We start from the raw sequence: 16,408 nt of genomic DNA on the forward strand, positions 1-16,408 counted from the left end.
GTATAATATATTTCACAATTTAAATGTTTAAAATAATGAATGAGATCACCCTCAGGGGCCCTTCTAACACTTTGATTTTGAAATTCCATAAGACTGTCTCATTTGAAAAGTTGAAAATCAACAGAATTATTATGACAGAATCCTAGACTCTCAGATCTGGATGTGTCCTCAGTTACCACATAGCCCCCTCATTTTACAAATGAGGCAACTGAGCTCCAGAGGGGTGAGGTCACTTTTTCAAAGTCACACAGCACCTGAGTGCTAGAATGGGAATACGGAGGAAGGTCCAGTGACCCTCAAAACAGTACATTTTCCACTGAAACACAGTGTGGGCTGTGTGCATGTCCTGTTCTAGGCCTTATGTTTACAGTAAGCATTCTGTGTTTCCTGGAAGCAGTTCTGAGTTCCCATATTCTGTCCCATTGTCAGATTATATGATCTTTCTTTTAATTAATAGACTATATTTTTCTGATTCACAGAATAATGACTGCCCTGGATGTATTAATTCCACATCACTTCCATACTACAGACCCTCTCCATGGCCTTTCCTGTTATTTGAATGAAGAGCTCTGCTCAGCCTCAAATACATCTGTCGTGCTGGTCCAGCATTCCTCCCACCCCATGTTCCCCACTGTATTTTCAGGAACCCCTGGGATTCTTATCAACCTTTACATCCTTTCTACCTTCCTCCTTCAGCTCCTTGGGGGAAATGAAGGAACTGATTGTTCCAAGTTTTTCATATGGCCTCCTGGTTTTCTCCACTGGGAGAGGTGGCTCTGGAAGTGGAATTGGCAGGGGACACAAAGGAGAGAAAAGAAGGGAAAAAACAGGGCCTGTTTCCAATGAGGTTGTAGGCCATGACCTGACTAATTCCACAGCCATGAAGTCAATTGATCTGCCACCTGCACATCCCAGAACAGCCTGTTCTCTGGCCTTGCCTGCCTTCCAGACCAGGCATTGTTTGACGTGATGAGTTTTCATGAAGCCTGATGAAAGGTGGACCCTTCCCCACCTACCACCACCACCAGCACCACTTCCACTCATAAGCCCTGCCTCTCTGCAGGGGTGGTCTCCAGTGGCTGCCAGCTCGACCTCACATGCAATTTTAAATGTTTAGGCATATAGTCAGCCCTACCTGCTCCTAGACTCACAGGATGTCAGTGTCAGAAGAAAATCTCAGGTCATTTCTTGTCCAGTTTCTGCTCTTTACTCAGACGTGAACAGAGGCCCCAGACAACAGAGGACCAAGTTCAGAGTCACCCAGAGAGTTAGATGGCCCAGGTGGTCTGACTCCCAGAGCAGAGTCTCTCATGGTCCTAGACCGTTTCCCCTGGTGCTGTGACATTTGGAGCTGCCCTCCTCCCTCACCTTGGCCCTTGGAGCCTACCTCTGGCCTACGGAGTGAACAAACACTTGCAAAATACTTCTGACATTCACCTAGAGGTCCCTCCTGCTTTTAACCTGGCTGCTTTTGCAAAACAGTGTTCTCTATTAAAGATAAGAGAGTATTTACTGGGGTGATGTCACCCAGTCCAGGCCAGGTCCTCACACGTACAGGCTTGGAAACCATCTTGTTGTTTTCCCCACCGTGGATCACGCTTGGTAAAGCTGAGTCATGCTAACCACGTCTTTGGGAAACCGACGTATAAAACCCAAGTGCCTGTTTAGTAACATAAACAAGAGCTGTAACTCTCTGTTGTACTAGTTCATGTTGCCCTGATCAGCTGCTTCTCTCACAGAGGCAACCTATGTAGAAAGTCAAACTGTCAGACTCAGAACAAGGGGAGCTGGTCTCGGGATTTGAATGAGCTCTCCAGTGGCCTTCCTTTGATTGCTGACCAGCCCCTTCCTGGCTGACCCATCCTTGCTTTAGCTGGATCAATAAACTCAGCAGTTCTGGTGGCTCTGAGAGTCAGTTCAATCTCTTGGAAGAAACTTAGCCTCTTTCTGCTCTTCCCATTATGTGTTCATTTCATAACTTAACTCTCAGAGGGAAATCTCATTTCCCATGTTTCTAAGTCCTTTGGGGGAGGGGAGTCCCACATGATTCAGTTGTTCAGATACCTATAATTATATCCACCTGCTTTTCTATTATCTGCCCTATATTACTTCATATTGTCCACCTGCTCTTCTATTATCTGCCCTATATTACTTCATATTGTCCACAAGGATATCCCAAAAGACTTTATAAAGTACCTTATGAAATCATGTTGCCTCTCTGTTCAGAAGTCATCAGTGCAATTGATCATTTCTGCAGCTGGGTAATGGGGAATCATTATAATCTTCTCTCTACTGTTGTATATGTCTGAGATTTTTCAAAATAATTTAAGATTTTAAAAACTAGGGGAAAAACCATCCATGGCTTCCTAGTTTCTCACAAAGTCTAAACGTCTTAAACTGGACTTGTCCCCTCTTCCTCCAACTGGCCTGGCAATATTTTCCTGTAATATTGCCTTCCACTCTCTAAAAACACCACCCTTACCCTAGCCCCATCTCCACACAAATATCGCCTGCAGTTTCCTGCCTTTGTGCTTTAGCTCATTCCATTCCTTCACTTCAACTTAGATGCTCCCTCCTCCAGAAAGCCTTCATTGATTCCTCCCACTCACAGCACTTGCTCCCTGCACCAGCCCATGGCCTGTCCCCACTGATGTATGTTCTATGTGGTCTTCCCTCTGCATCCATTGTTAGCTCTTTGGAGTTCAAGGATTGTGTTTTATCATTCCTGCCTGGGAACAGATCTACCTTTTATGGCTATGGTGAAGCTGGATTATAATCTTCAAATCATACATCCCATTGCCATCCTAACTTGTCTTCACCTAGCACAGACTCATGCACATAGGAAATGCCCAGGGCATTTTTTTTTTTTTTTTTTTTTTTTTTGCTGTACGCGGGCCTCTCACTGTTGTGGCCTCTCCCATTGCGGAGCACAGGCTCCGGACGCACAGGCCCAGCGGCCATGGCTCACGGGCCCAGCCTCTCCGCGGCATGTGGGATCTTCCCAGACCGGGGCACGAACCCGTATCCCCTGCATCGGCAGGCGGACTCTCAACCACTGTGCCACCAGGGAAGCCCAGCCCAGGGCATTTTTAACTGAATGATTCTTTCATCAAACTCATGATACCACCAGCTGCGTTGCATTGCGTGAGCCACATGGCTTTAAACTTTTCCTCCATCTTTTGAGAGGATTGTATAGCATGGGTGGTCTCAGCATGCATCAGGATCAGCTGGGGAGGTGCTAAAATGCAGATGCCTGGGCTCCAACCCGAGGGAGTCTGATTCAGGTCCAGGCAGCTGCATCTCAAGAAGACCGCCAGGTGATTCTGATGCAAGTGGTCTTCAGGCCATCCTTTAAGGAGCACTGGCCCCAAAGGCCCATGAGGTCCCATGCGTCACCATTCTTTGGCCACTTACGACTGAGTCAGACAGTAGCCTTGTCCCCAGCGAGAACCTCATGCTTGCAGACCCTCCCTGGACTCACCTGCCTTTGTTTCCCGCCTTGTTTCCCCAAGTGTGTGGCTGTGGCCTGGCTCAGTCAGGCTTCTTCTTCAAGAACCAGGAGTACATCTGCACCCAGGACTACCAGCAACTCTACGGCACCCGCTGTGACAGCTGCCGGGACTTTATCACGGGCGAGGTCATCTCTGCGCTGGGCCGCACCTACCACCCCAAGTGCTTCGTGTGCAGCTTGTGCAGGTGAGCAAGAGGCCAGCGGGGGTGGGGACCCTCTGCCTGGGATCCTGCAGAAGGGAAGAAATGGCCTTTCCCAGGCAGATCTGGGGCTTACTCGGCTTTGTGCTGGACACTTGCATCCTCTAATCTCAGGGGTGGAAGGACCTGACAGGCCAGTGATTTTCAAACATTTAGCGGCTGAATCCTGTTTGTCAAACGTGATCTAGTATAAAACACTAGTTTGTTCCGAGATGAAGGCAGCGTAAGGATCTGAGCCCCAACACTCAGCCTCCCACTTCCCATCAAAAGGCCCTGAAGGAACCACTGAGGGCCCTGGCCTCTCAAAACTCAATTTGGAATCCATGAATCTGGCTCACGCTCTCACACCCTCAGCCACATGCGGTACTGGGATATCTGTTTATAGCCTTCCTCCATGACCCTGGCAGGTGACCCCACCTCTGTAAGCCTCAGCTTCATTGGTGAATCGACATCAAAGCCAGTCCAACTTCATTGGGTTTCCATGAAGATAAATGAGATGGTACATGCAGAGAGACCTTCTCTCAATGACTGGTACCAAATTGTGTCCACTTTTATTCTCTTCATTATCATAATGATCATTATCTAGCCTCTCAAGACCTCTGATAGGTGATAGAAAGCTCACTCCTTCCCTCCTCCCCACCCTCAGCATCCCTGTCACTTGTTAACTTAGCAAATGTACATTAAGGGCCCAGTGTATGCTAAGCACCATAATAAGGAGATGAAAAAATAAAGAAAACCTCAACCCTGCCCACAGATACGTTAAAATTTAATGGGCTGCTCTGATTAAGTCATAAGTAAAGCAGGATTGGAGTATATGTATGCATTTTTAAATTGGGAAAGTCATTTATAGATTAATTATTCTCCTCGTAAAATAACCACCTCTTTGTTACCAGTTAAGAGTAACTAACCGATTAGAGTTTCTGATTGAGACCAATGACACAGTGCACAGAAAATATTATCACCCAGTGGAATTCATTCATTCATCCATCCAACCCTTAAGACCTGGAATCCCAGAACCATTGGAAGTTTGCACAGTAGGGTCCATATGGTCTAAAGTGGAGGTTTTGTGAAGCCCCATGGAGAATAGGCACCTTCCCAAGGTCATGCCGGGTCCTTTTACCATGAGTCAGTGCCTGGGCTGTGATGAGAACACAGCCTCCCTCCCTGGCACTCCCTCCATTGTTCCTGTTGCTAATGTAAGTGCAGTGGAGCCACTGCAGGCTTACGGGGGCATAAACTCAGAGTCCATATTAACAGGCATCCCAAACCGCTCGAGCAAGAGCTGCTGTGTGATGGGATCAGCTGTGCTGAGGGTTCTATGCGCTTTATATTTAGTTAGGGAGGCAGGACATGACGAGCTTGAGCCCCTGAGCTGTGGAACTCAAACTGCGCAAATGCAGGCGAGCAGAGGAAGAGGTTCTTTGAGGATGTCTAAACTTCCTGTGGATGAAAGAAGGAAATTTTGGCAAGTTGGGGAGGTGAATGAGTTCTTCCTGACGTACAGGGGATAGGTCAAGTTGGGATGGAAGAAGTCCTTCCAGGAAGAGGAAGTACCTCTGAGACATTTTTAGCCTCTTCATTATAGAAGAGAAATGTAAGCCCAAATAAGTGTCATGATTTGCCCAGTGTTTAAAAATCATGTAAACGGCCCAACTGGGTCTCCAGTTCCGGTCCTGGCCCTAACTGAGTGGTTTAGCCTGACCCCTTGAACAGCACTTGAATGTACCTGGTGCTCTATGTGTGCTGTGTGTGCTACCAAAGGTCTTCAAGCACATGTGTTGTCAAGTCACCTATAGACACAGAACCCTCTAGAGAGGTGGTGTTGAATTTCTCCTTCATCCCTCTTGCAGGAAGCCTTTCCCCATTGGAGACAAGGTGACCTTCAGCGGGAAGGAATGTTTGTGTCAGACATGCTCCCAGTCCATGACGAGCAGTAAGCCCATCAAGATCCGTGGACCAAGCCGTGAGTCCTCCCCACGGGGCACGTCGCCGTCCACGGGTGCCATCTCCCAGGGCTCTCCTGTCCCAGCTTCGCTAACTGCTTCTGCAGCCTGGAGGGAAGTGGGGGAGGTTCCCACCCTGGAGGACTCCTGAAGCATGACCCAGTTGGCACACAGCCCAGACTCACAAACTTCCCAAAGCACAAACGCAGGGAAAACAGGCTGCCCAACTATAAACAGGGATGGCCTGTGCCACGTATTGGCCACTTGGGTGGTTCTCCTGGGATGAGCAGGGCTCCTTATCTCCCCTCTGGTCCACGCTCCCAAGGGCATCCCAACAGAGCTGATCAAGTGTTTTCCACCAGTGGCTGTCAATTTTTACAAATCCACTAAAGAAGAATATGCAGACATATCTTAACAAGAGAGGGAGTATGAGAGAAGGCCACAAGGGCTGTGCTAGTGTCCCTTAGGGTGTGTTCCATGGACCGTGACATCAGCTTCACTGCAGGACTTATAAAAATACAGATTTCTGGGCCCACTCTGGACTTCTAGGAATGGGACCTAGAAATCTACAATCTTAATAAGCTTCTTGGGTGATTCATTCGCTGCTCCTAAGACTGAGAACTACTGTCTAGGGATGAGGAGGACACTTGGCAGGCCATCGTAAAGGTCACGTTCTATCACCAAAACATAGATTGGGAGTTGGGGGGAACTGAGGATCAATAGTGCCTCGGAACAGTCATTCTGATTTGTGGAATGTCCATTCCATTCAAACGTGTCTAGCCGTAAGATATCCAAATCACTGTTCCAAGATGCCCTTATCAGGCCACTGACTGCATGTGCCCACACACACACACAGACACAGCCCCCTGGGTCTCGGTGAGCCAAGCTAAGCTCCGGCATTCTTTCATGTTACGTGACACTCTCACTGGCCTTGTCGGCAGAATCAATGAAAGCCCATTAGCGTCTTGTGCGGCGTCACTGTGTGGTATGGGGGCTGTTGGCCACGGCACCAGCAGAGTCAGCATGCTGAGGCTGGGTCCGGCTGAGGAGGGTGAGCACGGAATACCCCAAGTCAGCAGGGCTGAGCTCCCGGGGGCTCCATTAGCATGGGAGCCAGTGGGGAGGCTCCCTCCCTTGCCCTTCCTTTCTTTCAGTTGAATCAGATCTGCTCCACTTTCCGTCAGTATCTTCGGTGGGGCTCAAGAAAAATTTGCCGCTCTGATCAGGTTTCCATCTTGAGGTGGCTGAGTGCACACACTGTTATCCTTCATAACTCCTTGAAAGCATCATCCAGAATGACAGCAAGGCTGAGATGCAGGACCACAGCGCCATGGCTGATGCTGCCAAGGCGCCCAGACACCAGTGGGACCACGTGTGAGTTCATAGAGGGAAGCCGGCTGGAGTCAGGAGGCTGCCATCCTTTTGTGTGAATGCACAGCCATCACGTAGCCTCCCTGTGGCTCAGTTTACCCAACTTTGTGGAAAGCAAATGTATCAGTATTCGGGAATCAAACTAACATACGTCATAGTGTGTAAAATGCTCTCTAAATATAAAGTGAGGGATTTTGTTGGCTTGGAGGTTTAGTCTAGGAAACATACCAAAGGAGAACTGAGAATAAGATTCCTGAATCTGCTATTACTTCACTCAGCCTGTGTTGCCTGTACTGTGTGCCTTGGGGAATCTCAGACAGGTGGGAGATTTCCTCAGCTAAGTGCGGGAGTCCTGCATGGGAGCACGTCCACAAGAAGAGGCTGTGTCCACCATAATTCTGCAGATCGGGAGGTGAAGAAGGTGAAGAAGAGTGAGTACAGAAGAGCAAGTGAGCATGTGAGCAGTGCTCACATCCGGGGGGATGCCTAGGATCATGGCTCATCTTGTCACTCATGAAGTCTAGACATCAATGTGTGGATCTACAGGGCATATGTTTCACAGAAATGTTTTCTCCCCAAAGGTGGTCATGGTCCACGCTGTAAACGCAAGGCAGCCTCCTGACTTGAGGGTAAGTTGGAAGGTCGGCTTAGTTCCCCAAGGATGGAGGGAACTAAAACAAGATTCAAGAGAGTGCTAAGGTGAAGAACATATCATAGAGAAGGAAAATGAAAGCAGGAAAACTTGCTGTATTTTTGAGCTACAGGAGTGTGAAGTTTCATCCCTGGAATGTAAAGACATTCTGGAAAAGCAGGAGCAGTATCTCCTCAAAAGAGATCAAGAAGAATACTTAGGAACTGTCAAGAGAAAAGAATTGTATTACTTATCACAGGCAGAAGAAATGTTTCCTCACAAACCTCACCAAGAAGAATCAGGAGCAGCAGTAGCATCGCCACCATCACCACCATAAGTATCTTCACAATCACCACCACCATCATTACGAGCACCACTACCACCAACACCACCATCACCACTGCTAACATTGATTGACCGTGACTATTGCCAGGCACTGCACAGACCTCACTGAGAAGAATCAGCAGCAATAGCACCACCACCATCACCACCAAAACCACCACCGTCACTAATGCTAACATTGATTGGCCATTACTGTGGTCAGGCACTGCACTAAGTTTTCTATATATAACATCTCATTTAATCATTATAATAACTCTATGAGGGAGATAAGAGTAATGATTTTTAGATGAGAAAACTAAGACTCAAACAGCATAAATGACTTGCCCGAAGTCACTCAGATAATGGTAATGTAACTGGAATGTGAGCCCAGGCAGTCTGGCTTTGGAGCCTATTTCCTTAACACCCTATACCAGAGACATGACTTGCTAATAGGAAGGGTCCTGTCTCCCTGGATTAGTTGCCTAAAACAAGGTGGGGAGCTTGCTATGACTCACAAACCCACTTATTTTTGCTGATCTAAGTGGAATGAATGACACAGTCAAAAAAACTAAAAATAGTTGTCTGGGGTCTTTAGAGTCTCCAGTAAACTGAGGGATTTAGGAGGAACAAGTGGTGGCATCATACTTTCTGCCAGCTGAAGGTTGTAATTTTGGAATGAAGAGGAATGTATGAGGAATGGAGTGGACAGCTGGCTCTGCAGAATCCAACTTGGGACAGGGTGTGGCCTGCTTATTACACCAGACCCGGGCTCCCGGATGGGGTGTTTGAGGCTCCACTGGGTGGCCAAGAGTGAAAGTTGAGAGAAGAGGGAGGAAAAGGTCCTGATAAATATGAAGCCAGTACGGTGGAGGATGAGCAGTATAACATGAAAAGAAAAACCGTGTGGAGCAGGTATGCCAGAATTCTCAGGAGGCATCAGCAGGCCTTCCCTACATCAGAAATATTGCTTCTGACCTCATATCAGAGATTGGATAATGCACAGAGTATGAGTTAAAAACATGAGAATAGGGCTTCCCTGGTGGCGCAGTGGTTGAGAGTCCACCTGCTGACGCAGGGGACATGGGTTCGTGCCCCAGTCCGGGAGGATCCCACATGCCGCGGAGCAGCTGGGCCTGTGAGCCACGGCCGCTGAGCCTGCGCGTCCGGAGCCTGTGCTCCACAACGGGAGAGGACACAGCAGTGAGAGGCCCACGTACCGCAAAACAACAACAACAACAAAACATGAGAATATGGGATAATAACGATAGCAACCACTCTTTGCATATATACATGCCAAGCACTGTGCAAAGTCTTTCCAGGCCTGACTTCAGTTCATCTTCACACCAGTGTTGTAAGGAAGGTGTTCAGATGAGGAAGCTGAGGTCATACAACTAGTCAGCTGGGGAGCTGGGATTCTCCCCTCGGCCAGCCTCTCTCCACTCACTCTAACCTCTCAGCTCAACCTCTTAACTACTACACTGTACCATCTCCTAAATTTTAGCTCAAGGTGCTAATTCATCTCAGATGTGTCGCTGCAACTTAAAGAGATGAAACTCATCTCTTTTGTTGCCACAAAAGGATACAGCTCTTCAAATAAGGTTTATTGAAAAGATAGACAGTGGTGTTGTTGGCTAATAACATGTCTATCTCCATGGAATCCACAAGTGAATTTGCTCAGTGAATGAGCATGTCAAGCAAGGAAAAGTGAAGTGCAAGGGATAAAGGAGAAGAGAGAAACTAGAGTTATCATTAAATATTTGAAGAAACTGACATGGGGGAAGAGGTAGATTATTCTTGATTGCATAAAATAGGGGGTGTCACAAGGAGTCAGGAATCAGCTCCATATAAAAAAGGCAGTCACGGGACTTCCCTGGTGGTCCAGTGGTTAAGACTCTGTGCTCCCAATGCAGGGGACCTGGGTTCTATCCCTGGGAAGGGAACTAGATCCCACATGCATGCTGCAACTAAGAGCCCGCATGCTGCAATGAAGATCCCACATGCCGCAACTAAGACCTGGCGCAGGCAAAAAAAAAAAGAAGAAAAAAGGTAGTCATGACAATCTTACCTGTCCAAAGGCAAAGTGGACTTTCTCAAGAGGGGGTGAACTGCTCACCCCTGGAAGCGATGACACAGAGTAAGGTGCCCACCCCTGTTGAGAATGCTGTAGATTCCTGCACTGGGTGGGACTTTGGCCAAATGTTCTGTGAACTCTGAGCCCCTGTAGAATCATTTAACCCTATCATTGAGGCCCACAGAGACACAAGGTCAGAATTTGTGGCCTAGAAAGCTGGACCAGACGCCTGAGTGAGCCCTTGGGTTTTACGGTTCGGAGCATGGGCAAGTCACTTCAGAGGCCATCTGTCTATAAAAGAGGGGTGGGGGGGCTTCCCTGTTGGCGCAGTGGTTGAGAGTCTGCCTGCTAATGCAGGGGACACGGGTTCGAGCCCTGGTCTGGGAGGATCCCACATGCCACGGAGCAACTGGGCCCGTGAGCCACAACTACTGAGCCTGCGCGTCTGGAGCCTGTGCTCTGCAACGAGAGAGGCCGCGATAGTGAGAGGCCCGCGCACCGCGATGAAGAGTGGCCCCCGCTTGCCACAACTAGAGAAAGCTCTCGCACAGAAATGAAGACCCAACGCAGCCATAAATAAATAAATAAATAAAGCAAACTGTCAACAAGTAAAACTAAATAAACACTATTAAAAATAATGATAGTTAACATTAAAAAAAAAAAAAAGAGGAGGGGGTACCTGACCTCTCTAAACTATGACATTCTGAAGACTGTGATGATCAGGATGGGGTGGGGGTAGACTTATCCCAGGAGAGAAGAAATCCTAAAACAATTCTCCCAGCCCCCATTTGAAGGCCTGGGACTTGAAGCATTTTGCAACGGGAGACCTTCCTGCCCGCAGCTTGTGCTAAGAGACGTTAGAAAGGCGCTGTGTGGCCAGGAGGGGCGGGCTGTGGGAGCTGCCTCGTACACACACTTCATCAGGGCCCAGACCCTCCCCACAGCCAGCTGGGCACACCCACTTCCTAGACACATGGACTCCTCATCTCCTCTCCCAGGACAGGCTCCCAGCTGGATGTAAGAACTTCAGCCAGCCTCTCCCAACTTGATACGCCGTCCCTTTTCTTGCCACTGCTCCCAAGTATGCATTTGCTTTGGTGCCAGGAGGCAGGCTTGTCCTTTGGTAAACTTTGCACAATGACCCTTTCCTCCTCCAGAGTGGGACATCCGGTCGGCTAGGCCTGAATTCCCCGCATCTCCCAAGTATCTTGGACGCTGCCTCTATTTCCTGCCCCTCCGCAGACACTGATTGAGCAACAGGCAGACTCTGGGGCCCCCTACATTCAATATTGGCCCCAGTGCACAGTCCAGGGTGAGGGGAACGGAGAGCAAGGGCACCTTTCTGCTCTGGAATGATCTCATCAGACTCTTTAATCCTTGCTACTTGGGGAGGCAAATGTTTGGTATATAATCAAGTTGGGGAGGAGGTGTGTGTGGTAAGTTCTGTCCTTTGCCTGAGTGCTATGAGGCCTGCTCATTCACGCTCATTCAGCAAATCTTCTTTGATTTCTTAACTCTGTGCTGAGCATGGTGCTAGGCAAGAAAATACATTTAACCACAAAACACACAAATCACAAACAGGGCCCTTGCCATTGAGCAAAACTCTACTGTGCTTGGAGATCTTGATAAAATTCAGTTGGTCTGCGACAAGGGCTTAATTTCCAAAATATATAAACAGCTCATACAGCTCAACATCAAAAAAATAAACAGTCCGATTGAAAAATGGTCAGAAGACCTAAATAGATGTTTCTCCAAAGAACACATACAGAAGGACAACAGGCACATGAAAAGATGCTTAAAATCACTAGTCATTAGAGAAATGCAAATCAAAACTGTAATGAGGTGTCACCTCACACCAGTCAGAATGGCCATCATCAAAAAGTCTACAAACAATAAATGCTGGAGAGGGTGTGGAGAGAAGGGAACCTCTTGCACTGTTGGTGGAAATGTATATAGGTGCAGCCACTATGGAGAACAGTATGGAGGTTCCTCAAAAAACTAAAAATAGAGCTACCATATGATCCAGTAATCCCAGTCCTGAGCATATATCTGGAGAAAACTCTAATTCAAAAAGATACATGCACCCCAATGCTCATTGCAGCAGTATTAACAATAGCCAAGGTATGGAAACAACCTAAATGTCCATCAGTAGATGAATGGATAAAGAAGATGTGGTGTGTAAATACACACACACACACACACACACACACACACACACACACACACACACACACACACACACACACACACACACACACACACACACACACACACTGGAATATTACTCAGCCATTAAAACAGAATGAAATGATGCTATTTGCAGCAACATGGATGGACGTGGAGATTATCATAGTAAGTGAAGTAAATCAGGCAGAGAAAGAAAAATATCATATGATATCACTTATATGTGGAACCTAGAAAAATGATACAAATGAACTTATTTACAAAACAGAAACAGACTCACAGACATAGAAAAACTTATGGTTAACAAAGGGGAAAGAGGGGGATAAATTAGGAGTTTGGGATTAACAGGTACACACTACTATACATAAAATAGATAAGCAACAAGGACCTACTGTATAGCATCAGGGAACTATATTTAGTATCTTGTAACAACCTATAATGGAGAAGAACCTGAAAAAGATATATATATATATATATTATATATATATATATATAATATATACATAATATATATACATATATATGTAACTGAATCGCTTTGCTGTACACATGAAACTAACACAACATTGTAAATCAAGTATACTTCAATAAAAATAAAATAAAATAATTAAAAATAAATAAAAATTCAGTCGATCTGGGTGGGGCCCACATTGCTGCACATTTCTGAGCTCCCAGGTGACACTGATACTGCAGGTCTCTGGGTCACAGAGACTTGCATGAGCTTAGTTAGCAACTCGAGAGCAGAAGCCGTGCTGGGTCCATTCTGGATGAACAGTTGTCAGGATGACCAGCAGGGAACTTTCTGGAGGAACCCTGGGAGGTCTTTCTTTCTTTCTCCCTCACACCAAGACCACTTGTCAAGAGGCCAGGGCTCCACTAGCCTTCCCTTCACCTGGCAGAGTCTCGACAGGTGCCAGTGCCAGGGTGGGAGCAGTTGTGGAAAAGCTGGCGTTCCAGGAGGGGTTTCCTTGACTCAGGTGTGTGATGATGGCAGGGCTCTAGGGGCCCAGGATGCTTTGCTCAGCACATCCTCTTGTCTTTGCAGACTGCGCTGGGTGCAAGGAGGAGATCAAGCACGGCCAGTCACTCCTGGCTCTGGACAAGCAGTGGCACGTCAGCTGCTTCAAATGCCAGACCTGCAGCATCATCCTCACCGGGGAGTACATCAGCAAGTGGGTTTCTCCCCCTCCCCGCCCCGCCCGCCTGGCCTCTGCATGCTCCCAGACCTGGCTGCACATGACCCTTGCCTGAGTCCCCAGCAGCATCTCCCTCCATTTCCATCCAGCTACCACACTCTGGCCGCAAACAGCACCCCACCCACCTTGGACCCTCATGCGGTGCTTTCTCTGCCTCAGATGCTCTTCTCTGCTCTGCACATGCTTGCTCCTCCCTTCTGGTCTCAGGTCCCACACCCTCTCCTCAGAGGTGACCTCATTCTGCCCTATTCTTTTCCTTCGTACAGGCCAACACCATTTGCAATTGTATATTTATCCATGTTAACTTTTTAGTAAGGTTAATAATACTAGCTACCATTTACTGAGCTTTTATTGTGGACAAAGAATGTACTAACTGCTGTGCACGAATTATCACATTAAGTCCCATGACTACCCCCATGAGATATTTATCCCCATTTGAAAAGCTGTAGAAACTGAGTCTCAGGCAGTAAGTAATTTGCTCCAATGATTATATTTAGTGTCTGTCCTCACCAGGGCGGGACTTGTTTAATTCTCTGCTGGTGTAGCACAATGCCCAACCCATAGTCAACAATACAGTTGTTGAATGAATTGAGATAAGAGATGATGGACACACAGTTGTCAGGAAAGATGGCCCAGCCTGCACACTGAGCACTAGACAAGCCCCCTTGTGCTAGGCCCTTGTGACCACGTTTGCATACTCAAGTACCTAAAAAAAATTAGGACCACAGACCCTCACAGCTTTGACACTTCTCAGGTATCTCTGGCCCGATGCTAGGACACAGTGAGCATGTAAATTTGTAGCATGCATGGTTTCTGCTATCAAAAAATAAGAGAGATAAGCTATATACATAAGAAACTGTGCCTCCAGGGGATATGTGATTGAGAGCTCAAGAGAAGTTCTGTTCTTTAAGACCTTTCTAATCATAAGTGACAGAAAACCCAACTCAAACTCCCTTAAAAAGCAAAAATGGGAGTTTACTGACTCATAGAAATGGGAAGGCCAGCGGCATTCTGGCTTCTGGCATGGATGAATCCAAGGGCTTAAAGATGTCATTAGTACTTCAGAAGTGTCTCTCTCTCCCTCTCAGCTTTACCTTCCTCTGCATTTGTTTCATTCTCAAGCAGGCCCTCCCCAAATGGTAGCAAAGATGATCACCAGCAGCTCCAGGCTTTCATTCTAGCAGCTTCGCAAACCTGGCAGAGAGAGGGAGGCTTCTTTCCCAAGAACTCCAGCAAAAGTCCCACAGCTGCCTCTGATTTGGCCACCGCTGGGTCACATGCCCATTCTTGACCAATCACTGGCCAGGAGGATCTCAGCCCTCAAGCCAGAGAGCAGCTGTGTGTGAGTTCTTTGTAACTGCGAGTGCGAAGGGGTGGTTCCCAGGAAAACCCAGGCGAGGTACTGCTGCTGGCAGAAAGGGAGATAGATGCTAGCTAGGCGACCCTTGTCTGTGTCAGAGGTCTAAGCGAAGGGCTGTGACTATTCACTTCTAACTAGCAGAAGTAGAATCTGGAATATATGAGAGCTTTATGGAAGATGGTGATATTTGGGCCAGACCTTGAAAAGGGGTATAAGATTTGAAAATGTAAAGAAGGAAAGCTTGTAGGCAGAATGCCCAGCCTGGGCAAGAGCAGGGAGGTGCTGGACACATCCATCCTGTTTGTGGGAACTCGGGTGTGTGCACAGGTGAAGTCCAATGCTGCAGAGGTTGAGCTGAGGTCACAGCCCCGAGAGCTTTGAAGGCCATGTTAGTGGAGTTTGGCATGCACCTCTGTGCCTGCCAAGTAAGGAGTGCCCTTGGTGAGTTGCCAGCCAGGAGTCCTTGAGTTTGTGAGCCTAAGTCCAAATTCTCTGGGGGAGTAAGGGTTTGCTCAGAGCACCTCGCAAGCAGGTCCAGACCAGATTGCCCACCACGCCTTGGGCCTCTGCAGCCGGACCCTGGGCTCTTCATTCATCTGCCAGCAGAGTGTCAGATGCTTAGAGGCTCTGGCTGTGGCGTTGATGCCCAGGTTAGAAGCCCAGCCCACCTGACCTCAGCAAGAGACTCAACTTCTCTTGAGTCTCAGTTTCCTCATTTATAAAAACAGGGCTCAGAAGACGACCTGCCTCATAGGGTCGTGTCAGGGCTCAGAGATCTGTGCTTTGTACCTAATCAGTACCCGGTAAATGTTAATTTTTACCATCTGCGTCTTTTTAGAATCATGTATATTTCAAATTCCCGAAGGCCTCACAACCTCATGGGTCCAAATTAGGAGGTGTTGGCATTTATACCCAAATTTTGCTAGCTCATTGTCCCCACCTCCTGACAAATGACTATCCCCCTGCAGGGTCACCCTCCCATCCCCACACAGTGTGGAAGGGTTGGGGGAGGGGGAAGCTTGTCTCGTGGACCCACAAACAACAGTGTCACCTGGTGACTTTGCTGAGCACGGGTCCTCATTGCCAACTCTCCTTCAGGAAACACTGACAGCTCTGCTGCCCAGGGCGGGCTCCGAGCAGTGCCCGCGGGGCAGCAGCTTGGACATGCCTGTTCTTTAGGCCTCTGTGTGTGTGCGTGAGTTCTGTTACGTACGAAAGATGGCATCAGCACTTCAGAGAGATGTCATCAGATCTGGTCCTTAGAGCTAGGCAGGGCTGGAGCAGGGCTGAGCTCTTTGATGCTCCAACCATCTCCACATGGGCCCTTGAAAGCTGAGCCCCAAACATCCTCCTTGAAGACCCCTCTCAGCAATCATGGGGACTCCCCTAGCTGTCATTTGCCAAGTACTCACTCTAGTCCAGGCGCTGTGCTAAGCCCTGGGACACGCTGGAACCATGTCCTTTAATTCTCATGACAACCTGGGAGAAACCAGACCGTCTGGGTTTGAACCAGCTCTAGGTCATCTGAATTGGGTTTTCTCATCCATACAGTGGGGAGACTGGTAATTCCAACCTCATAGGGCTGCTGCAAGGATTAGATGAAATAACCTATGTAAAACG

General features: G+C 47.9%; 1 protein-coding gene across 1 annotated transcript in view; it reads left to right on the forward strand.

Moving 5' to 3' along the window:
- Positions 1-16,408, forward strand: part of ABLIM3 (actin binding LIM protein family member 3) — a 150,817-nt gene that overhangs the window by 70,896 nt on the left and 63,513 nt on the right. The window contains exons 4-6 of the mRNA XM_060093610.1: positions 3,513-3,696; positions 5,562-5,674; positions 13,278-13,404. Of these exons, the coding sequence (XP_059949593.1) occupies positions 3,513-3,696; positions 5,562-5,674; positions 13,278-13,404 (424 nt within the window). The remainder of the gene's footprint in view (positions 1-3,512; positions 3,697-5,561; positions 5,675-13,277; positions 13,405-16,408) is intronic.

Source organism: Mesoplodon densirostris, chromosome 3, assembly GCF_025265405.1.
Source record: "Mesoplodon densirostris isolate mMesDen1 chromosome 3, mMesDen1 primary haplotype, whole genome shotgun sequence".
NCBI classification, from domain to species: domain Eukaryota; kingdom Metazoa; phylum Chordata; class Mammalia; order Artiodactyla; family Ziphiidae; genus Mesoplodon; species Mesoplodon densirostris.